The sequence below is a fragment of the Nicotiana tabacum genome, chromosome 15, assembly GCF_000715075.1.
Source record: "Nicotiana tabacum cultivar K326 chromosome 15, ASM71507v2, whole genome shotgun sequence".
Taxonomy (NCBI): domain Eukaryota; kingdom Viridiplantae; phylum Streptophyta; class Magnoliopsida; order Solanales; family Solanaceae; genus Nicotiana; species Nicotiana tabacum.
In genome coordinates this window covers 98,469,254-98,492,742 of record NC_134094.1, presented here as the reverse complement: position 1 = coordinate 98,492,742, position 23,489 = coordinate 98,469,254, and the positions used below count along the sequence as shown (strand labels likewise).

The window sequence follows — 23,489 nt, the reverse complement described above, 5'->3', positions numbered from 1 at the left end:
TCATACGAAAGAGGTGAGGTTTGTGGTGAGAAATAGTAAAGTGATAATCGAGTATGCTAAACTTATATTTACATCAAATGTCATTTGTAGAATCGAAATTTATGGAAATATTAACTCAAATACTGCTGAAACAATTCTTACATAATCATGCTATATATGGATATTAGTGTGTGGTGTACTGACGTTCTCTTCATGAGAACCTACATTGACCTATGTCAATGTAGGGACATATTTTGCAGGTAAGCAGGCTACGAGCTGGGATATTCTCCTCCCATTATCAGTAGACTTCGTGAGCTCCATTTTGGTTCATGCAGTTCATTGATTCCAGAATTTTGTCTTATTACTCTGTATTTCTTAGAGGCTTCATAGACACAGTCAGAATAGAGTCATGAGTGACCACTTTGCATTATATTTATTTTTCAATGTATTTAAGATAACAGAATGAATTTTTTTTCAGAATATTATTTTATTTAAAGATTCAGAAAAGAATTTGCTTTAAATTATATTGAATTGTGTTGAGATGCATTGCACAACAGAAATAGAAGTAGAATAGAAAAGCCAAGATGGTTCGTTCGGTCAAGTTAAGGCACCGAGTGTCGGTTACGACTTGATTAGAAATCGGGTCATAACAATATTTAACTTTTAATATATAGTTTAAATACTACTTTGGAAATAATATATACGTTATTTTAATATATATTTATCTTTTATAAAGTTTAATCCACTTACATAAGAGATACCTGCAACCGTGCGTAATGAGACACTAGTTCATATAAAAATGCCTACAAGTGTCATTTCATTCCTTACCGTCCCTTTCCCTTCGTCCCATTCTAATATTAAAAACTTTTTAATAGTAAGAGAAAAAAAATTATAATCTTATTTAAAAAAGAATGACACTATTGCTATTCTAGTACCAAACACTTTATTTTCTTTGACTATATTCTCTTAACCATAAATATTTTTAACTATAAAAGTTTGTAATTTGTAATAATTTTATGTAGTTTTTCACTATGTAAATTTATTTAACAAGAGATAAAAAAAGAAGAAGCTATTATTGTTAACTTTTGTTTTGGAACAAATAATTTGTTTGGTCCGAAAATAATTCTGAGAGAAATAAACAAACCAACTGAATCGATTTTTATGAAACCAAATAGTTTTGTTTTCCAAAAATAGAAACCAAATCTGTTTTCAAAATAGATTTTTATTTTCGACAGGGTGAGTTGTTGTTTTGCTTAAATATACCCTTTTCCGGTTTTCGCTATTAATTATAGGAAAACACCCGTAACTCTGTGGTGCAAAAGAAAAAAAAAAGACCTAACTCTGTCTCCACTCTTCAGCACCCCAATTTCTCTACCGTCTCACCTGATATTTTCTGCCGCTGCAATAAGGACCACCGTCTCCGTCACTGAATCCGGCCGTGAAATCTGAATACCCATTTTAGGTAAATTTTCATAGTCCGGTTTTTGGTGCGTTTTTTTCGTTCTTTTTTGCAGTAAAGGTGATTACTTTATGAAAATTTAAAGATGTATTGAATTGTATTGTTATTCAGATGATAATTTTAGCTGTTGGGTTGGTCTCCTTTCTCTTTTTGTGTTTGTCCAATGGGTTTCATTTGTCTGCTGAGTTTGTGAACTGTAACATGAATAAAGTTGATGCGGAAAAAATGACATTTTTAAAGTAGCAATAAATATGGAGTAGTAATATTTCCAATTTACCTGATGCGAGCACCTGATTTTTGACCATACCTAAAAACTTTATCACCTTTTTAGTATTTAATATTCGTTAAATTTAATCTTGATATTTTAGCCTTTATTTCACTTTTTAGTAGGTTCATTTAATAAAATTGAAAACTATAAAAAATCGACACACTTTTGGAATATTAATTTTACTTGCAAAAAAAAAAGAGAAGAAAATCTACAAAAAAAGAAAGAGAATGTCACGTTTTTCCCATACAGTTGTTACAAAACAATAAAAGACGAAGAAGAGTATTGCTAAGAAAAGTAGAGAGAGAGAATTCTTATTGATATTGGATCAATTACAATGGAATAGAACTCCTTTATTTATAGGGGAAAAATGATTTAGCCACAAAGTAACAAACCCTAAAATCTCTCTAAAATATAAACATTCACCTTAAATATAATTCTATTTATAACACTCCCCATTTAATGTCTATTCAACAGATAATGTGCTCATTAAAACCTTAACTAAAATAAAACCCAGTGAGAAAAAATTCTAGTGAAGGAAAAAGAGTACACATATCTAACAATATGCCTTTTAGTTGTCTCGTTAAAATCCTTGCAAGGAAAACCCGGTGGGACAAAATCTTGTTAGGAAAAAAGAGCACAACGCGTATTAACTCCCCCTGATGAGAGCATCAATTCACATCCTTGAGCCTTCGCTTCCAATCTTGTGCACTGGCTTCTTGAAGGTTGGCGACGGTAGAGATTTGATGAATAAATCAACCATATTAACTCCAATGAATATGTTCACCTTGAAAATCCTCGCTATCACATTATCATGCTTATAGTTATAGCAAGATACAAATGTGCACAAATTGCACTTAGGATGTAGTACTTCATGACCAAGAATTCTATATGCTTTAAGCAATTTAAATCCTTCAGGGATTGTCATATAAGTTAAGTCATATAAGCCATATAAATAGACTTTAGATGCATATCAAATTTTCATGCCATGCTAGACATATAAGATAGATAAAAGTGATTGCACACACCATTGACTGTATACTTTCAGGTGTTTGATCTGCATGTCAAAAACTACATGTCTTTCATATGAAACCAGTTCTACTTGAATTATTTCTCCAGACTTAAGATTCTCATATATATTCAGTGTTATAATAAATGTAGTTGATGAACATTTTATATCGATTCCAACCTCATTTTTTCATAAAGACATAACATAGAGATCTCTTCATTCATATTTTCAGGTACCTGGACCTTTTCTGAAATTTTATGAAATGTTATATCATGTGATCTTCTAAATCACTTGCCTCCTTATTATGATCATTTTGATCATTTGCTCATCTTCTTTATCAAGAATTTTATTTGAAACCGATTTGTCTATACGCTTTAAGCATACCATAGACTTTGTCCTTCTAGGACTTATTCTAATTGGAGCATTTGTAGTGGGAATATAGTTACTTTCTTTGGGTCAGCAAATGCGTCTGGCATGCTTTGCAACATATTGCAGATGAATTATGTTTTTATGAACTTCAAATTCATATTATCTTATTCGAGGATCTAGATGTACAAATGATAATTCATTACGTAACTTTTTCTCAACTGTTTATCCTGCCCCCCTCATGTTAGAAAAACTAACTTGCTTCATCAATTTTGTACATTATGGTGTTAATCAAAATATACACCGCACATCAATAATAATAAGATGAAATTAGTTGGTTCATGATCCTGAACCATTTGTGAGGGAGAATATAATATACGTTCGTATATAAGGTATATCAAACTCATACCGATAACTTTATTCTCATGAACAGTAGTTTAGCTATTAAGTGGAGGTACTCAATAAATTATTTTGCTAAAAAATTCAGAACCCATACACTTAAAATCCTGGCTCCGTCTCTGGCTATAGGCTAGGATACCAGGCCTTGCTCACTCAAATTATCTGTCTAATTTCATTTCTATTGTAACCTCAGATAATTGGAAACCACATTACAGTAATCATGCTTTTGCTGGCTGCTAAGTGTTTATTCATGCTTCTGTGGTGCTAAATTGTTTTAGATGTTTGCACGTTGGTTCACTGCTAAAATTCTCTCTTTCTGATGAATGAACTGGGCTGTTCTCTATCAGCGGCTTCTATATAGAAACAATAAGGACCTAGGACTTACATTGTAACAGCAAGCTAGACAGTCTAGTAATTTGTGTGGCTGTTTGATGGTCAGCAGTCAAGCATCCTACTGACGTTCTTCCCTGCTGGTCGTCTTTTTTATTTCTTCTCCATGGGTAGGGAGTGAATTGAGTGAGAGGCATACTGAAGGATGTGAGTTTAAGTCCTGCAGCTCAATTGGGAAAAATCCCAAAGGTCGTCTTTTATAGTTTTTGAACTTGCCCCAGTGCTTTTTGGTTCAATGACAAAGGTAATACGGTGTGCGATATGTGGTAGGTGTGCATTATTAATTTGAATCTTAGCTAGTGAAGCAAGTTTGATTTTTAAGTGGAGAAGGGTAGAGTGCGGACACATTATCCATCACAGTTTCGAAGTTGGGAAAAAATAGATTTTGCGGTTATTAGAATAAAGTTCAAAATTCTTTGTATGCGATCTAATTCTGTGCATGCAATCTTACTGATACTTGTAAAAAGTAGATTGTTGGTCTTCACCAAAAATTCCCCTCCTACTTTTCTTTTTCCTTTTTTTTTAGGGGGGTGGATTTGCTGTAAAGATTTTTTGATACAGGGTGCCATGATTTCGAGCAGCAACTTCATTCATAAGACTCACTATGAGATTCTAGGTGTGAAGGACGATACAGATTTTGAAGAAATCCGTAAAGCCTATCGGTCAGCCATACTTTGTTTTCATCCAGACAAGCAGCAAAAGGCATCAGAAACATCCAATTCTGAGTGTCTGACAGAAAACAAATTTTTGGAGATACAGAGAGCTTGGGAAACCCTTGGCAACCCGAGGTCACGTGCACTTTATGACGGTGAATTGCTAGCTTTGAGACAGGATGTAGCAATTGCTGAAGATGTTAGCTTAGAGGACCTTACAGTTCAAGATTCTGGTGATATTATAGAGCTTTCTTATCCTTGTAGATGTGGTGACTACTACTCTATTGATTCTTTTGAATTGGCTGACACGGGTTGTTCAATATCCAGAGATGGGTTTACAGTCTCTTTGCTGACATCTAAATCTTTGCCAGCATCTATTGTGCTTCCTTGTGGATCTTGCTCACTTAAAGTCCGCCTACTGATTAATGGCGATACTAGGCTTCACAGAGATGTTCACTTGTAATTGTGACTAGTTGGAAAACATTATTCTCTACAATGTTTTTGCAAATTTGAAATGACAAAGGGTAAAATGGGAAGTCTAAAATTTCTTGTGCTTTTTTTTTTGGTTACTTCTGAAATGGTTGGTAAGCTACATGACAGAGCCACTATTCTGTTATTTATATCCAATTCATTTTAGTACTTAGAGCAATTGAGTTAAGGTATCTAAGAAGGTCAGCTGATTAATGCGTCTTACTTTAGTTAATGGCATGTGAGTCCTTAAAACAGTTGACTTATTAAGGGTCTCTAAGAAGGATGAGTCGCATAATTAAAGACACATGATTTTAAAGAAATAGGACTCGGTCTTCCCTCTTCTCACATTAAAATGTTTTAGTTTAAAGTAGTGTCAATTAAGAAAATAACACTGTTTACTTTATGTTCCTCATTATCCTTGCAAAGGTGGGTAGTTTAAGCATTTGATTCACTTCCTTCACTTCTTGTGTCATTTGTTCAAGCCACAAAAATAGTCTCTTTCACAAATGCAAGGTAAACCTGTACACATAAGATATAATATGGTCCAGTCCTTCCCCGGATCCCGTGCATAGCAGGAACTTTGGGCATCCGTTATTCTTCATATTTGTTGAAGTAATATGTTGTAGGAACTGGGCTAAGTTTTTACAGGAAATGCTACAAACGGAAAAACATAGAACATACAGTTCCCAGTTGCAAAAATTCCTGGTCCCAATTGTTGTGTCTAGTAATTGTATTCTAAAATAACTAATGAAACTTTTGATGTTGCCCAAGATTTCCAACTACTGCCCCCATGGAGTCGAGTCGTGTCTCAGTCCCAACATGGCTGAACATCCGAAGAAACCAGTTGAACACCATTGGCTTGGTCCCTTTACCTGACCAACGACTACTAGGACCGGCTCATCAAACGACGCTTTTTAGCTTTCTTCAAGATTTAGCTTGAACTATTCGGCAATTTTTCAAAAGGACATATTGACTCTAATATCCATGTCAAATAGTCTTTTAACCAGACCAACATTTTTGCAAAGTTGCATAAACCCTTTTGTGTAGACATATCTGGTTCAATGATAAACGAAAATTCTCTTGCACCTTATTCCAGTCAAGAAATACGAAAGTATCTGCAAGTGGTCATTGTTTGGCACCATGTCCTTTTTCACCCTTAACTTCAGGCTGAAGTGAAAGCAATTCACCACAAATTTAGCATCTTGCCCATGACAAGGAAACACCAAGTTACTTGTATAGTTGTATGCAATAAGAAATTCAATGTCCATTGCTTTCGCTTCAGAAATACCTTGCAGGTTCCTCTGCTGAAGTCTTCACCTTAAAGATTAAAACCTCATATTTTCAGAGAAGATGGAAGGTCCCTTTCAATAAACGAATTTCAAATGAGAAATCAGAAGAGAGATGAGTTAGAGGACTAACAAAGAATTTACTTCTGTTTGGGGTAACTTTTCAGCTACAACTCTCATCAAGAAATTTCAGCAGCTCTTCTAAAAGCATGGGATTCTCTTTTAATCAAGACTATCCAAATACTTCCAAGAGATTCAAATTCCTTGCCTCAACCCTCAAGGATGCATTTTCCAACTGTCATTCCTTTCGGAAAAGTTCACATTCAACTCCAGAAGAGGATGATCCGATTTGCGACTATGATAATGAAGATGAAGTACTTATTTAAAGCAGCCATGTAATTCTTCTAAGTTCAATGCTATTAACTTCTGATTTACTCATATTTTCTGAATGCTGTTTTGCGGTTTTATAAGCAGGTATTTATATCAGCAGTGATAAGTAAATACATGGAGTTGAAATGCAGAAGAAAGACAAACAACTCAACTGATAAGTTTACCTGGGCTTTCTCTCCAACAACAGGAGATTTATTCATATCTGCAAGATTAAGACAAAAGGAGGAGGACAATGAAGATCAAGAAAAGGAAGAAAGGGAAGATTTTTACTCTGTTGCTAGTCGTCTTTCTCCCTGCTCAAGTTCTACAAGTTTTGAGGCATTTGTCACAGCTAAAACAATCTTTTCTCGTTCTTCAAGCGTAGACAGGATTGACTTCCAAGATCTCTGGAGGCATTCTGTTATTCAGGAATTCTCTCACTGTGAAGGATGGCCATTTGGCCTATACCAAAAAGCCTTGTTGCTTCCACCTTTGCCAAAATCACCATCTGATTCTTGGTCATGGCGTAAGAGTGCTGGAATATAATGGTTAAGATGCACTGATTGCTGGCATTTTAAGTCAGTTATCTCTAGTAGGCAAAGCAACTTTGCATTTTCCATGGAGAAAGGATGCTGATCTTATGTTTATGCATGAATCATATTATTTACTAATAGTACAATCTTTTGCATAATTGAGGACAGCTTTTTAATATCATTTGGATGTTCAAAATTTTCATGTTACGCGTCCCTTTTTGTGTCTCTCACTTATCTCAACAGGCATAGGTAGAATCATTATCCACACTAGTGTCAAAATCAAAGATGTTCATAGATTCAGTTTGTTCAATTGAACACAAAGAGATAAAAGTGAACTGGGTGCCACAAAGTGCCATGTTCAATAACCAATCAAGGAAAACCAGACCAGTGGATCTGATTCACCAGTCAACAGGAATCGATTGACATAAAACCCTACTTTTGAATAATGAATGCTCCGGAAACTATCTCCTTGAAGAATAGTATCTTCTGCATATTCCTGCTATTAGGGGTGTACATGAACCGGGTTGGTTCGGATTTTATCAAAACCAACTATATCGGTTTGGATTGGTTCGGTTTTGTCGGATTTTTCGGGTTTATAAAAATTAAAAAAATTGACAAATATATGACATATTAAAATATTCTTATGGAGAATTTTTTTTAGTAACACATGATTGTTATTTTCTTGATCGTCTAACAATAATTTTTCGGTGATGTACGCTTTCAAAATTAATCGAATTTAATAATTAAACATAAAAATCAATATGATACCTAAATAGTGATATGTTCTATTTAATTTTAAATTATCGAAATATCATTTCAAATTCGAAAGATATAAGAAATCTTGACATATGAATATGGAAGAATAAAGAGATAATTGACCCATTTTAACAACACTTGATAAGAAAGTGATACAACTCATTATTTATTTTTAAGATGGTAACATATTGTATATTATAATAAAATCAGTACATAGATTGTACTGAAACCATATTTACAAGTGCGTAGCCAAAAGAAAAAAACTTGGACCTCGGGCCTAACAAGATTCTAGGACATCTAGGATTGAAACAGTATCTTCTGCGTAGATCTGTTTACACCAAAAGCAAAAAAGCAAAACACAATTAAGCTTGATCTTCTGCACAAAATTTCTTCTATCCTCAAAACATTTGAAATTCCTTTCTTTCCAGATTGTCCACCAAATACATGCTGGGATAGTTCTCCATCTATTTCTGTCTCTTGCTCCAGTTCCAGCTTCATCCCAACTGAAAAGAACTTCAGTAATCTTACTATGCATTGTCCAAGCTATGCCCCTGAGATTAATAAAGATCTTCCATAACTGGTCAGTTATCTTGCAATATAAAAATAGATGGCTAACTATCTCAATATCTTCTCAACATAAGTGGCATCTTGAGCACAATTGAATCCCTCTCTTTATAAGATTATCTTGTGTCAGAACAACCTCCTTTGCTAGTAACCAAGAAAAACATGCTACCTTATAGGGAATCTTGATTTTACATATATGCTTCCAAGGCCAGTTATTAATCTGCTGGTTAGCTTGATTCAGGATCTTGTATGTTGTATTCTCCTTATAAATGCCACTGTTATTTCCCTGGCACCTTATTGTGTCCACCCCACTCTGTAAACTTATGAATCTTTCCAGATGTTTGTAGAAGTCAGTCATTCTGGCCACATCCCAATCATTCAAACTTCTTCTAAAAATAAGTGTCCATCCTTGTGGGGACTACATTTCAGCTACTGTGTTGTGTTGATGTTGTGCCATAACATACATATCAGGGTAGAGGTCCTTTAAGTATCCATCTCCCAACCAGTTATCTTTCCAGAAGGAAGTTTTATTGCCATCTTGCACTTTGATGGATGAGTGGTTCTTTAGAATAGACCAGAGTGACCTGATGGATCTCCATAAGCTAACTCCATATGTTGTATTTACTTCTTTTGTTATCCACTTGTCTTCCTCACCATATTTGGCTTTGATCACATTACCCCATAAGGTTTGGGGTTCTTGAGAATACCTCCATAGCTATTTCGTCTTGAGAGCCTTGCTATGATCCTTCAAATTCCTGATGCCTAGTCCATCATGAGCTTTGCCAACTATAAGAGATTTCCACTTTACTAAGTGAAAACCCTTTTTTTCTTTGCTATAACTCCTGCGGGAATATGGAAGAGTGACATAATATATGTTGGGAGTGCATCTAAAACAGAGTTGATGAAGGCGAGTCTTCCTCCCATTGATAGGTACTGAGATTTTCATCTGGACAGCTTCTTCTCACCCTTTTTAATAACATTGTTCCATATCTCTTTGGATTTAGATTTGGCACCCAAAGGCATACCAAGATAGACAGTAGGTAGAGTTTCTACTTCACCTCCCAAGATTAGTGCCAATTGTTCCATATCAGGTACTTCATTTATTGGGTAAAGATGACTCTTTTTCCAATTAACATGAAGTCCTGAAATCCCTTCAAACAGTACTAGAATAACTCTTAGAAACCTCAGCTGCTCCTTTTCTGCGTCGCAGAAAATTAATGTGTCATCAGCATATTGAAGATGTGTGATTTCCAGACTATTGTTTTTACTTCTAGCTACCTCAAAACCTTTGATCCACCCATTGCTTTTTGTTTTTTTAACCATGTTATTCAGACATTCCATGACTATTATGAAGAGAAAGGGAGATAAAGGATCACCCTGCCTTAAACCTCTATGGGTAGGGGAAAAACCCTCAGGAGATCCATTTATGATGATTGAAAACTGACAATGGAGATACAATATTTTACCCAGTTGATCTATTTTACCCCAAAACCAATTTGGTATAGCATATTTAACAAGAAATTCCAGTTTACATGATCATATGCTTTTTCGATGTCTAGTTTACAAAGAATTCCCGGCTTCTTCTATTTAGTTCTTGAATCCACAGCTTCATTGGCAATCAGAACATCATCCGTTATTTGCCTTCATTTGATGAAATCCATCTGTTATGAATCCACCAATTTCTTTAAGCCTTTCTATCAAAACTTTTGAAATTAGCTTATATACACTGCCTATCAAGCTTATAGGCCTGGAATCACCCAGTTCCTTTGCACCTACCTTCTTGGGGATTAGGACTATATATGATGCATTAAAAAAATATTCAAAGATGAAAATTGTGGAAAACCTCCATAATGTCCTGCTTCAATACAGTCCAACACTTGATAAAAAAAAACCATTGTGTAACCATCAGGTCCAGGAGCCTTGTCCACTGCACACATCTTCAAACACCCCAACACCTCTTGTTCATCAAAGCTTCTTTGCAAGAACTTCTTTTCTTCTTCAGATATTTTAGGACATATATCATAGTTGCACAGCAGGTCTCCATTCTTCATTCTCTGTATATAACTCTTTGTAAAAGACAATGATCTCAACCTTGATTCTTTGTGGCTCTACAATTGTTTCTTCCTGGATAACTAACTGATCAATGTTATTGCTTCTCTTATGTGCATTAGCAGTTTTATGGAAGAAACTTGTATTCATGTCCCCCTCCTTAAGCCAAAGAGCTCTGGATCTCTGCCTCAATGCAATTTCTTCATTTTTCAGGTGTTCCTCATATTCCATGAGAAGAGAGGCCTTCTTCACTGATTCCTATTCTATTAGGGCTCTATATTCCATAGTAGAGTCCGACATTGCTAATTTATTTAGCATGTTGGTCTTTGCAATCCCAAATTTTCCTGGCTACTTCTACTCCATTCCTTCAGCTTGCCTTTGAGTGCTTTCATTTTACAAACTAACATGAAATCTGGCCTCCCTGAAAATTCAAAAGATGTCCACCATTCTTTGATTCTATCTATGAAGCCTTATGTGTTCAGCCACCAGTTATCACACTTGAAGTATGACTTGGTGTGCTCCCAAGAACCACATTGTAAAGACACGGGAACATGGTCAGAGATTAGTCGTTGGAGGAGGGATTGCTTGATGTTCCTGAAAGTGTCATCCCATTCTTCAGAGATCAGGATTCTATCAACTCTTGAGGAGATTATTTGATTATGCCCTTTGAACCAGGTATAGACACCTCCTTCTAGTGGAAGATCGATCAGATTCATATCATCTATAAAATCTGAAAATTTCATCATAGCTCTGGATCTCCTAAGGCAGTTCCTTTTCTCGGAAGGAAATCTGGTAATGTTAAAATTACTACAAACAACCCATGGGCCCTCCACCAAACCCCTCACAGCTCCTATCTCCCACCAATCTTTCCTCCTCTCAATATTACAGTTTGGGGTATACACCCCTGTTATGTGACATTCAAAGTTCTGCAATAGTGCCTCAAATTTGCATGCGAGTGTATAGGCTCCAATTTGAACGACTTCCGCTTTCCAGATTCTACAATCCCTTAACATCATAATGCCCCCTCTAGAACCACTAGACTCCAGACAAGCAATCATCACCCATCACCCTCCCCAAATCTGCTTAACGAGCTAGTGTATTTCCTTCTCAAGTTTAGTCTCCTGAAAACAGATAATATCTGTGTTCCAGAGTTTAACTAAACTCTTTACTATCCTTCTTTTAGCCAAATCATTAAGTTGTTGATACCCAATTTTTTCTCATATTTTCCCAAATATATATATATATATATATATATATATATATATATATATATATATATATATAACCTTCAAAATAGTGCATATGCATCATCATTTGATACAAGCATACACGAGTATTTTTCATAATTGTTCGTAATTTTTAAAGACGTTAAATCAATTTATTTTTATATTTTTATTATATAAATATCTAATAATTACCATCCAAATTATTTTTATGAAGATTTAATCATCTAAACTTATCATTTATACCAATATGAGATTTTAAATATTTTCAGGGCATTTCTTATAATTACATTTGTATTTTTCGGGGCTAAATTGCACATTTTGCAATAACCATATGCATGTATAATTATATTATTTATGCAAAAAATAATTTTTAATATTTTTATAATGTTAAATAATTGTTTTTAATCATTTTCATACACAACTGATATTTTGTTTTATTTATTAATTACTTTTATAAATTATTTATTTATTTAAACATTGGGTATTTAAAATCTGGCCCCCAATTTACCTTAATTTCGGACCTAAACTACCCAATCCCAGTCCAATAACCTCTGAGCCCAAACCAAATAACCTCCAACCTAACCAATTAACCAACCCGACCCAGAACCCCCAACTAATCGTGGTCATTGATCTGCGAGATCAACGACCCATATTACCTCGTCCCTTTTAATTAACCTAATACTCCCCTAACCCTAACCACTCTTCACCACCCACCACCTTTGAATGCTCTCAAACCTCCCCCTTCTCTCTACCCAAACCCTAGTCGTCTCCCCCCAAATTTCTCTCCTAATCCCACCGGACATGGGATTATACGGTTACTTCTTGCCATATTCGACTCCCCCTTGGTACTGGACCCTTTCTCTATACCGCTTACCTAAGCATGGCAAGCGGATCGCATCAACTTCGAACCAAAGCTGGTTCAGTTCCTTGACCTTTTCCGTCTATATTCGTTCTTGTTCTTTTATGGTATGAATCTTTGTGTATTTCTGTGACTCCTACTCACCCTAAAATTAGGGTTTCATATTCTTTTAAATCGAACCAAATCTGGGTCGATTCTTTGATTTTAAAAGGTATTTCTATCTATGTTCATCTTATTCTATACAGCCTGTGATTTTTACCTTTTATTTATTTTAGATTTCTGTCGATTTATGTACTTTACCTAAAATTAGGGTTTTGAACTTTTCTCTTTTCCTTACTGATTTCGATTGCTTTCCTTTCTAGTGTTTGATTGATGATTTTCCTTGTTTAGGTATTTAATTTTTACTGCTATATAAAGCCCTCCCCACTCCCCTTTTGAGACGGACTGGAATCGTTAATGTTTACTAAAAGACTGAATTTATTGCTCTTTGTTCTCTAAATACTCTTGTTCTATATTCTGGTTCCTGGCCGGCTGAAAGCCAAGGCCAGAAATTCTAGGTTCTTGCTATTGTGGACTTTGTTCTTTCTTGGTTTTCTCTTAACTGGTGAGTTGCTGAACTTTTGTCACTTCATTCCTATTTACCTGTCATTTGCATATGTTTTCAATTCTGAAGATTGTAGTTTAATGTGTTTTCTGGGCTATTCTTGTATGCAATCCTGATTGCTTTACTTTAATTTTTGGTCTCTAATCTTCACTTCATTATGTTGGTAATCTGAAACATGCCTAAGCCTAATTCGAGTAATCAAGATTCTCTTAATTTTGTTTAGCCAATATGTTACTACTTGACATCTCTTTGGTGTTTAATCCTGCTTAAGGTTGTCCATTCTGTTATTCGAATATGCTCTATATGCATAATTTGAACTTCCTTTAGATTAACTGGTCTATTAGGTCAGATTTGAATGCTTACACTTACTGTATGACATGAGTTTATCTTCCCTTTCTGTTCTGAATCTCTATAATGGCAATCTTGCATAGGTAGTATGTTTTAATTCTGTGTCAAGATCCTGTTCTATCAATCATGACTAGTTCTCAGTTAATATATCCCTTAGCATGTTTTGGCTCACTTGATCCACCAGTATGTTGTCATAATTTGTGCTTTCCTACTATGTCTAAATGTTGTTCTACTACCTGATGTGAAGTTAACATGGCTATCTTGTGACACTAGCATCTGTACTTAACATAATTTGGACCTTTTTTCCGGTTATGAGTCTTTGTACTCCAATCCTGCAAACTTGTTTGTTAATGTGTAACTACTTATGCACTAGGTGTTGAACTTGTTCTTCTAAATTTTGCTAAATGTGTTCTTAAAACCTAAAGCATGTTTGATTATTTGCTTTATGTGCCCAACTTGACTATTTTTGTACCCTTAAGTTCTGTCCCTCAGCTATTGTCCACTCTCCCTCATTATCACTTATGTTATTCCGAACTCTTTATTCCTAACCGGCTGAAAGCCAAGGCTATCAAGGCTCTTGCCACTGACCTTCATAGTGTGAGCACTGCTCGAGGTTCATTTGAGACCCTTGTGAACTCTGACACACTAGGATTTGGTCCCTAATCTTTCCTCTGAACTGTCTCTATTAAACTCCCTAGTTTGAGCACTGCCCTAAGTTCTTGAAGCCCTTGGGAACTCTAACACACTAGGGCCTTGGTTCTATTTGCTCAACTCTGTTTTGTGCCCACTAGGTGAATCACTCAATTCCCGGCTGCCTTATGTCCATGAAGATGTAATTTTGGGTTGTTATGAACTATGAGAATGAAGGCCCGGCCTGGCCAGGTGTATCTTTGGACCTGTTGTAGGCTCCCTATAACTATTCTGCTTTGTAATTTATTCTATTCATTCTGGGCCTTCAATAATTCTTGTAATGACATTTTGGGGTATTAGTAAAAGTGGGAAAGGGGTTTTATCTTACACTTGCATTAAAACGGGTAGAAATCCTGCCTATAGGTTCGTTACTTAGCTAAAATGTGTTATTATGCTCAAACATGTTCAGTTGTCATGTGTTAGAAATCATGCCTATAGGTATTCTATTTTGCTCAAAACGTGTCATTTTCAGTTATTATAGAAATCTTGCCTATAGGTATCCTATTATGCTCAAACATGTTCTATTATTATGTGTTAGCAATCTTGCCTATAGGTTCTTCATTTGGTTCAAATGTGTTCTACTTCTGCTTGCTAGAAACCATGCCTATAGGATATTGAATGATGAATGTCTCAATGTGCGCATAGGACTCTGTTTACATGCGGCTTAATCTATAGATTTAGAAGCCATGCCTATAGGATCTAAAAATTAGTTTTAATTATAGAAATCATGTCTATCGGGTCTGAATCAGTCTTAATTACCGCCTTGCTCGCTCTCTTCAACACTGTGCTAATCATCACTATTAGATACCATGTCTATAGGACTCGATTAAGCAGTTCTGAACATATTCTTGTGATTGTCCTTGTCAGTTGCTGCGAGAATCACTTAGGCATTATGACTATAGATTTTAATCTTTTATACTTGTAATCAGTAGGCAACTACTTAGGCTGCAAAATTGTATTAAAAGGAAAAGTCTTGTAATACTGCTTGCTTATGAAATCCGGAATCACATAGAGATCCTTCCTATAGGATTCTGCAAACTTATTAAAATCTGCAACTGTTAATATGAATCAGTTTGCGTGCGTTTGTTGTTTAAGTGCGGAGGCTAACTTGAGCCCTTAATTTCTTATACGTTAAAGTCCAAATTATTTTGCATGTCGTCTAGTCTTTTCTCCTTTTGAGCAACCTAAGTTAAAGTCTAGAACCACTCCGAGATAGAGGTCCAAATGCCTCATGGACCATAGGCATGGGACGGGTAGTGCACGCATAGGGCACGATTTAGAATCAACTAGTGCGTTTTAGGTAAATAACTTAAAGATAGTAATCGTGTAGCAGGAGATGATAGTTTGTGCCCGCTGAATAATACGAGTAACACCCCACCTCGAGGGAGTTATGAAGTATTATTTATGTTGCACGGGATGATCCTTTAGGCTAAAACACTTAGGAACCCCCCCCCCCTTGTTTAAAAGTCAATCATTTTTATTTGCCCAATTTTTATCTCTTCTCCTTGTTTAGACTAATTCATATAATTCGAGTTCGGCCGGGACCCACTGTTGTGGACCTCGAGGAGTGCCTAACACATTCTCCTCAAGGTAATTTGAGCCCTTACCCGATCTTTGGTAACGCAACTGGTTAATCCAAAGTTATCTGCAAATAGGTGCCCTAATGCACCTTAATCCGTTAGGTGGCGACTCTCTCTTTTAACACCCTTCCTTAAAAGAGTTGTCACAACATCGAGGACCGATTTCGCGAGAGAAAGGGGCGCGACATAAGTCCCATTACATTCCATAAAACTAGTTTGAACTTCATTGATCAACTAGTGTCAGGCTTTTTCCCCTAAATCTTTTTCAGTTTCTCTGGAATTTAACATCAAAAGAAACCAAACCTTTCAGCTCGTGTGCCCCTTTGAATCTGGTTTTCTTGATGTCCAGTGTTGGCTCCATCCTTCTTGTTTGTCTATATCTATCTATTTGCATAAGTAATTCCAAAGCTTCTTCTTCATGTCCCTGAAAATCTACCCTAAACATTTTGCTCAGTTTGAGCAAATGTTAATGAACACATAAGGTCGCATCCATCTATTTCTCCAGAAAAGACTCATGATGTTGAACCAGAAAGGGTTCAGCATACTCGACTTCCCAATTTTCCCCACTACAATTGAGATGTAGTTGGTTCTCACACTCAATTTCAGAAATAAGATGATGTTCCCCAGTTACGATTAATGGCAGAGCATCATCTACCTTCATCTCTTGTAACCCTTTATGTTCTTATTCTCTTGGCTCCTCTAGCATCATCATCTCCGCATGTGGTGAACTCCCCAAGTTTTCAACTACATCAACGAACCTCTGTTGACTCTTCTGGTTGGCTTCTTGTTGTGAATGCAAAACAGCTTTCGTCTGTTCTAAAAAAGAGTCGAACCTTGTGATCTCTATGGGCTCCAGATATGATTCATTAAAGATGACTTGGGCTGCACAGTCAGGACCAATTGTATTTTTAATAGCTGGCCCATTGCTGGGCACGCTGGACCAAAAAGTAATGTTTTTTCTCCCAAACCATCCTCCTGCATTGCACGTGCCTTTCCCATATTTTTGTCAATGTACTCAGTACACCCCACATGGTACTTACCCATCCCATCTACAGCTAAAAGGCTATCATGTACCCCTTCTACCTCGTAGGTTATCTTTGTCCACGGTTCTTCAGAGGCTTCGATCCTATGTCATCTCCGGTTATCTCCCTGGAAATCTCCGACCCTAGTTCAAAGTGAGTTTTTCTTTCAGCCCATATTGGTATGAAAAATTTGACCCCCTCTCTCTTAAAGACTACCTCGTTTGGTATATTCCGGCCATCTCCTGATACTTGAATTCTTGCCCACTTTGAGATAGTTTTTGAGTTCTGTCTCTTCTTCCGTAGCTTTCCACCCACCACAAAGGTCTCATATTTCTTTGAAAATGTTCTGTGACCACAGATGTAGGGGGACTCCCATGGCTCTGATCCAGGTACTTGTGACAGATATGGAGTTGGAAAGATGGAGTTCTACCATTCGAGATAAAGCTTGAATTTCTTCCACCTCCATTCTCCTTGGAGAATTTGCTCAGCCATGTTTTTGTTGGGGAACTCAAATAGAAAAAGATTCTAAGTGATCTCATATATGTTCACTCCAAATGTTATTTTCCACGTTATACAGTCCCATCTTCGAATGTCTGATAGTGTAGGTCTCTCAGTTCTTTCCTTCCCAAAGTACCCAATGATACATCTTGTCAGAAGCCTGTTATCCTTCATCCCATTTGTCTCCAGGATCGTGATGCCTCCTTTATTAGTGCTGACAACTGCTTCATGAAGGTTGTTTGATTGCTATTTACTCTCTTGTACTGCTTTGGCATAAGGGTAATTTGCTTCAGAAAGTCTGGGTGGCCCTGTGAAATTGAGTTGGGAGGAGTATTTAATAAACCTTTCTATCTTAAATGCAATGTCTCTCCATCCTGCATTCAAAGCAAGTTTAGGGATTATAATGACTTCACGGTTGTCTCTTTTCAAAGACAATATACTCATGTATCTCCCATGGTCATTGTACTTTCTAGTACAAAAATATTCAGTTAGTCTGTCCTTATTCTTCCATTTCCGTACCACATTCTTCTGGTCATTAGAAGCTTCTTTGAGCACATTACAGACCCATTCCATAGTCTTTTTTCTTAGCGTCTCATCATATTGCGACTTCTCTCCACCCAATCGAACCATGTATCACTGTTGGAGGTCCATCGGGTGATATCAAAAGATCTGAAACCAACGTTAAAATAAATTTTCTTTTCCCCCATAAGAAATAACTTTTGTTTAAGAGAATTTAAAGGAAAGGATAGTATCTCAGTAATCACAGTGGGTGAAAACAGGGTGTAGGAAGGAAAGATGTATTTTCCGGTACTGAACGATGCCAGATTCTGCAGTACTCAGATGCTGGAAAACACTATTCACACTGGAAAAATATAAAAGTGGTCGGAATTTGATTTTAGTTGGATGGGTAGGCTCGGATTTGGGAGAAGAAGAGGCTGTTCTGAAGAAATATTCCCAAATTCTGGCCGGAAACAGTGTCACGCGCCGGCGCGTGGACCGCCGAAAAACTCCTTCCGATGGCGCGTGGGTCCTTTTCTGCCAGAGATGTTTTTTGAGGGTTGGTCGCGAATATAAATGAAGAAAAGAAGGGTTACAAAAAGAAGAGATTGGGTGGGAGGAAAGACTCCATCTGGAGAAAAGACTCATCTTCTCTCTCTAGGGTTTTTGGAAGTGCCGTAGAGAAATTTCTACCAACAGATCTACATTTTCTAATCTCTCACGGAAGGATGGATATCAATAATCTCATTGCAAATGCATTTTTTGTGGAATTCTGAAGCTTAGACAGAAGTAGTTACTCTGGAGAGGATACTAAAGCTATAGTGGTGGAAGGAGTTTGTGATACAACTCATTATTTAAAGTAAATAAAAATAAATGCACTTCATAGTTTTATTAAATATTACATCTCATGAGAGGATCTCAAATATTTCTAGACATTTTTAAAGAAAATTCTAGTCTTAAAAGTATATATAAAAATTACATATTTATGTCAGTTTGGTTCGGATTTTTTTTACTCAATATCAAACCAAACCTAGTCGAGTTTTTTAATCGGTTTGATTTGACTTTTCGGTTTGGTGCGATTTTCCGGTTCGGTTTGAACACCCCAATCTGCTATCACATCATAATAACTTGCGAAAGAGCAGTGCAGTTTAATGGATCAAACTGATGCAGCATGTATTATCTAAAAATTTCTTTTTCTCTTCCCAGGAAAATGTTACACAAATAACTTAAAGACGAAACACTCCCAACTTTCAGCCATCAGTGAAGGTCTATGCTCTCTGCTCAACATAGGAACCAGCAAGTCCCGAAGTCCCAAGAACTGTCACCTGGAGTGAGAAAGCCAGAAAGCATTGTGAGAAAACAAATAATGGTAAAAGCTAAATTCTTCAAGAGATCTCATATCAATGTCTATTACTTTCACGCAAGAAAGTAAACAAATCACGATTTACAACCAAATAGGTTACTTCCATTAGTATGATAAATTTAGCATAACAACAAAATGATATGACTTTTTTTACATAACAAAGCTACCATCTGATCAGTGTTATCAAAGGCGAAAAGTGCAAACAAGCTTTAAGGTCTGTTGGTGCTTTAAACGCAAATAAAGCGTGGGCTTCAATAAAGAAAGGCGCAAATGGAAAAAAACTACAAATATGAATGTGTAGTCCAAAACTAATATCTTTAAGCATAAATACCAAATATATAGACAAAGAGATTGAAGAAAATTTACGATAAAGTGTATATCAATTGTTTAGTATTGCCTAGGAAAAGCATCCCTTAGAGCCTTGATGACAACACTGAAGCGCCCGCTAAGCGATGTGAAGCGCTCAACATGTTTTACGCCTCGCTCTAGGGCTTAAGAGCGCTTTAAGTGCGCCTTTGATAACACTGCATCTGATTATGTTTACAATAAGATTTTGGTCAGGGAAATGCATAAATAGTTAAACTAGTGAAATACAACACAAATCTGGAAGGGAACATTTGAAAAAAGTATGGTCAGGAAAACTAATCGAAATAATAGAGAAATATTGCTTATGAAGAAGTCCTAACCTATTCACAGAAAAACTGAAATAAGTGGGAACCAACTAGCAGAAAATTAGACGGTACCTTTCCCCATTCAGAATCAAGGCCACTGCATCTCATCTTCAAGTGTATCATCTTTGTTCCCAGTTCCATCTCAACTTTCTTCTTCAAGTATCCCTCCTCTGACCCAAAAGCACTCAAGTAGGTGATGTAACGGTGGTATACTGTGTGAAATGCATCAGAAAACTCTTTTGACATAGGCTTAACATTCTGCATCAATATAAAAAATTAAAGAGCAAGAACTTAAGAAAATGTGAATGATGTCCATTGCTCAGTAAACTCGTCTTACCTCACCACTTAAGCCAATTGCATCATCAAGCTCCATTTTCAGAGACGTGAGAATCCCAGTAAAGTCCTCCACTGCTTCTGCTGCACGGAAAACATTAATCAAAGCTTCTTGGCCTTCCTTGTCATCAGTATTTTTAGTCAATGCATGCTCTGCATCACCGACAACTGCATTTGGGAGCTCATCCCAGCTTGAAGCCATTAAGTCCTTAAAAGCACGTTTGACCTCTGGATCTTTTATGTCAGGCATGTGGGCTGAATCCTCACAGAAAGAACGTGTGCTTCCGATTGCTATTGTCAAAGGATGCCGCAATTCTAGAGTGTAGCAAAATCCATTATGTTTCAATTTAGTGAGCAAGATCCAGGAAATTATAAGCACTACTCACATATGATCATAAGCCGCTTCATGATATGTGATGCAGAAATTATAAGTTCCACTTTTGAAACCCTTGGAAAATTAATAGTACGAGGACCTTTCTACCAATTAAATCCTAAATAGATTGTAATAACCCTCACTCTAAGTTATGTTCTCCAAAATCCAACCAAGGAGCCAGCACTTGTACATTTATTTGCACTCACATACTCCGACTAGTCACAGGGTGAGTGAGCCAAATATTTACCAAAACCATGCTCAAGCCCACCAAGACCAACTTTTTGCTGTGGGATAATGTCATGGTCAGAAATTCATTTGCCGGTTTTTTTGCAGTGGAATACTACCATGCTCAGAAATTCATTTGTCCTATAAACTAGCAAAAACTACTGTCAAAATTATATTAGCTCAATTAGCATTCGTACTAGGAAAAAATACGCCTGCTGAAATCAGAAATTAGAGAGCAGAAGCACAAAACCTAAAAGAGAAATGAAGAATCCCTAAAAGTAACCAGCGCTATTATAATTATCTTTAAAGGAATGGGAACAAAGTTGCAGTCAAAAATTGGCACGTCACACCTTGCATATTTAGGTGCAAGGACCTCCCCTCGCTCCCCTTGTCTACATTCCCCTCTCTCACTCACGGGCCATACCGCACCCCAAATTTTTCCTCTAAAAAAGAAAATTAAATAAACTTGAGATTCAGAATTAAACATCTAAGTGAAAATAAGAGCAAAGAAATGATAGAGCATTAAAATTCCTTTTTCATATTTCCAATCAAACGTATGACTAATGTGTCTCAACTCTCATAGCAAGAGAAAAGCTAATAATCAGTAAAATCAAACTTCAGATTTATATTACAATCAAATCAATAAGCAATGCACTATAATCTCGTCAGAAAATCCCTTCCAATTCAGATATCATATCGAAATATAACTACTAATTCTACATCATCAATCAACCAATTGCGCCTCAATCCTAAACGTTACTATATGAATCACAATTTGAGTATTTCTATGCAGTTCTGCAGCCTACCACGACCCTATTTCTATATGATCTTGAGACCTACTATATTTTCTGAAACTCACATAGGGAGACAACGATTCAACTTCTTACTGCAACAACTATCCCTTAATCTCAAACAAGCTAGGGTCGCCTATATGAATCCTCATATCCACTCTTCTCCATTTGGACCATGAATTTTACTTCTTACCATAAATACTGTGTATCCAATACCACAAACTAGTTGGCATTTACTACTATATGATTCCTTGTTCAACTATGTCTATACCTGGGCATCAATCTACCTCAACCCTCCTTTTCTATACGGGATTATCGAACAAAATATTGGATCGAACTGTACCAATTTCTAATAAGGGGTATTACACAATTTTGTACTCGCTGTTTTATTTTCCAATTAGTTCTTCAACTAAGAAAAGGATCAAACATTCATCTTATTACCACAGCAACAACTATATCTCAATCTCAAACAATCATGATTAGCTATATGAATACTCAACATCCATTTGGACAATAAATTTAACTTCTTACAATAAAAAAAATTCAAAAACATATCCTTTACCAATTAGAGCATAATAAAAATACGATCTTTAAATTGGGTATGTAGAAGAACATGGGGAATATAAGCAGATACTGAATTACATATACAAAAAAGAGACGAAAATGCTAGTACCACGAAAAGGCTACTATAAATTCAACTTCTTACAGCAAAAAAGATTAAAAAAGCGTAGACATTACCAGTATTCGAGCAGAATAAAATACGATCTTTTTATTGAGTATGAGCAAGAAATGCGAATTTAAGCAGATATTGAAGTATATAATACGTAAAAAGATGGAATTATTAGTACCGTGAAAAGGGCTTTTAGGAGAAGCTGGAAAATTCGGGGATGAGAAATGAAGGTGTCGATGGGAGTGGTGGTTGACGGCGGTAGTTGCGGCGGCGGAAACCGAGAAAGCTGAAGATCTGCGACATATGGAACGATACAACGATTGAATCAATATCAGTTTCTGCATCTTTTTTTCGCTACCTTTCTTCTTTGGTTTCCTTTTGTTTTCCCTGCTAGAGATTTTTGTAAGTGTCGCTTGATGACCAGATTGAAAATTTCGCAGTCCCAATGACCTAACTTCGACAAAATGACAAAACTAGTCCCTTTTGTTTGGAGGCAGATTCAAAATGGTCTCTTAACTATATTCATGAGTACTTAAGGTCCTCTGTATTTGCAGAAGTGATCTCTGTCAAATATTTAAGATTATGGTTTAAGCACTAACATTAATACTTTACTGCTTAAGATTTTTTGTTTAAGCCTAGCATCGACATGAAACTCTAATATTCTGTTTACCCTCAAGATCGGATAACAATTGAATTTATAAGTGGTTTTAAGGATACGTGGATTAATTTTGACACAAAGCGATAGATTGAACTATAAGTAAAGCAAACAATAATAAAGTAAATTCAAACCTTATGACTTGAACAGTTATAGCCTTGAGAAATAGACCTCACTCGAACTGAATATGATCCAAATAATATCAAATACAGAAGAACAGTAGCTTGCAGAAAGAAAATAATATTATAATATTTTTAGGATGCGTGTTACCATCCATTACAAAGAATGAAACCCCCTTTATATAGTAGGGGAGTCCTGCTTTAGGTACAATTCTATAAAAGGTAAGAAATCTCCTGAGTTGCTAATTAGTCGGTCTCTTGTTGATACGTGCCGAGATTTCCGCCGTGATATCTGACCGGTTGCGGATACTTCGGCTTTCCGTTATTGGATCCGATAATGTTTTCTCGAGCTTGTTCGGAATCGGGATCGATTCCGGAGTCACGAGCTCGAAGATCTTGGAGACGTACGTTCTGAC

The 23,489-nt window shown here is 36.3% G+C and overlaps 5 protein-coding genes and 1 long non-coding RNA gene across 12 annotated transcripts; 2 read left to right on the top strand and 4 right to left on the bottom strand.

The window, feature by feature from the left end:
- The first annotated feature begins 1,250 nt into the window (after window positions 1–1,250).
- LOC107830568 (uncharacterized) lies at window positions 1,251–5,087 on the top strand. 3 transcript variants are annotated; one of them, XM_016658177.2, is made up of 2 exons: window positions 1,251–1,441; window positions 4,429–5,087. In XM_016658177.2, the coding sequence occupies exon 2, from the start codon at window positions 4,435–4,437 to the stop codon at window positions 4,981–4,983; it is 549 nt and encodes a 182-aa protein (XP_016513663.1). In that variant the 5' UTR covers window positions 1,251–1,441; window positions 4,429–4,434; the 3' UTR covers window positions 4,984–5,087. The 3 variants fall into 3 exon arrangements, with proteins under 3 accessions (XP_016513663.1, XP_016513662.1, XP_075087132.1); XM_016658176.2 differs by having other exon boundaries at window positions 4,394–5,087; XM_075231031.1 differs by having other exon boundaries at window positions 2,945–5,087.
- Window positions 4,557–6,548, bottom strand: LOC142169477 (uncharacterized). The gene is made up of 2 exons (XR_012699369.1): window positions 6,411–6,548; window positions 4,557–6,308 (listed from the first exon to the last, which is right to left on the bottom strand). It is a non-coding gene; the product is annotated as an uncharacterized LOC142169477 (long non-coding RNA).
- Window positions 6,302–7,607, top strand: LOC107830574 (uncharacterized). 3 transcript variants are annotated; one of them, XM_075231032.1, is made up of 2 exons: window positions 6,302–6,651; window positions 6,749–7,607. In XM_075231032.1, the coding sequence occupies exons 1-2, from the start codon at window positions 6,487–6,489 to the stop codon at window positions 7,190–7,192; spliced, it is 609 nt and encodes a 202-aa protein (XP_075087133.1). In that variant the 5' UTR covers window positions 6,302–6,486; the 3' UTR covers window positions 7,193–7,607. The 3 variants fall into 3 exon arrangements, 2 of the variants coding, with proteins under 2 accessions (XP_075087133.1, XP_016513672.1); XM_016658186.2 differs by having other exon boundaries at window positions 6,752–7,595; XR_012699368.1 differs by having other exon boundaries at window positions 6,536–6,672; window positions 6,752–6,892.
- A 1,834-nt stretch (window positions 7,608–9,441) lies between these two features.
- Window positions 9,442–10,550, bottom strand: LOC142169751 (putative mitochondrial protein AtMg01250). The gene is made up of 2 exons (XM_075231657.1): window positions 10,392–10,550; window positions 9,442–9,939 (listed from the first exon to the last, which is right to left on the bottom strand). The coding sequence occupies exons 1-2, from the start codon at window positions 10,548–10,550 to the stop codon at window positions 9,442–9,444; spliced, it is 657 nt and encodes a 218-aa protein (XP_075087758.1).
- A 468-nt stretch (window positions 10,551–11,018) lies between these two features.
- On the bottom strand, window positions 11,019–11,606 carry LOC107830565 (uncharacterized). The gene has a single exon (XM_016658173.1). It carries the CDS (start codon window positions 11,604–11,606, stop codon window positions 11,019–11,021), a length of 588 nt encoding a protein of 195 aa, XP_016513659.1.
- Window positions 11,607–19,027: 7,421 nt separating this feature from the next.
- Window positions 19,028–22,728, bottom strand: LOC107830569 (succinate dehydrogenase subunit 5, mitochondrial). Of its 3 annotated transcripts, none has more exons than XM_016658179.2 (4): window positions 22,478–22,728; window positions 20,245–20,531; window positions 19,980–20,165; window positions 19,028–19,198 (listed from the first exon to the last, which is right to left on the bottom strand). In XM_016658179.2, exons 1-4 carry the CDS (start codon window positions 22,641–22,643, stop codon window positions 19,142–19,144), a joined length of 696 nt encoding a protein of 231 aa, XP_016513665.1. In that variant the 5' UTR covers window positions 22,644–22,728; the 3' UTR covers window positions 19,028–19,141. The 3 variants fall into 3 exon arrangements, with proteins under 3 accessions (XP_016513665.1, XP_016513664.1, XP_016513666.1); XM_016658178.2 differs by having other exon boundaries at window positions 20,245–20,555; window positions 22,478–22,726; XM_016658180.2 differs by lacking the exon at window positions 19,028–19,198 and adding an exon at window positions 19,535–19,766 and having other exon boundaries at window positions 20,245–20,555; window positions 22,478–22,727.
- Window positions 22,729–23,489: the final 761 nt, after the last annotated feature.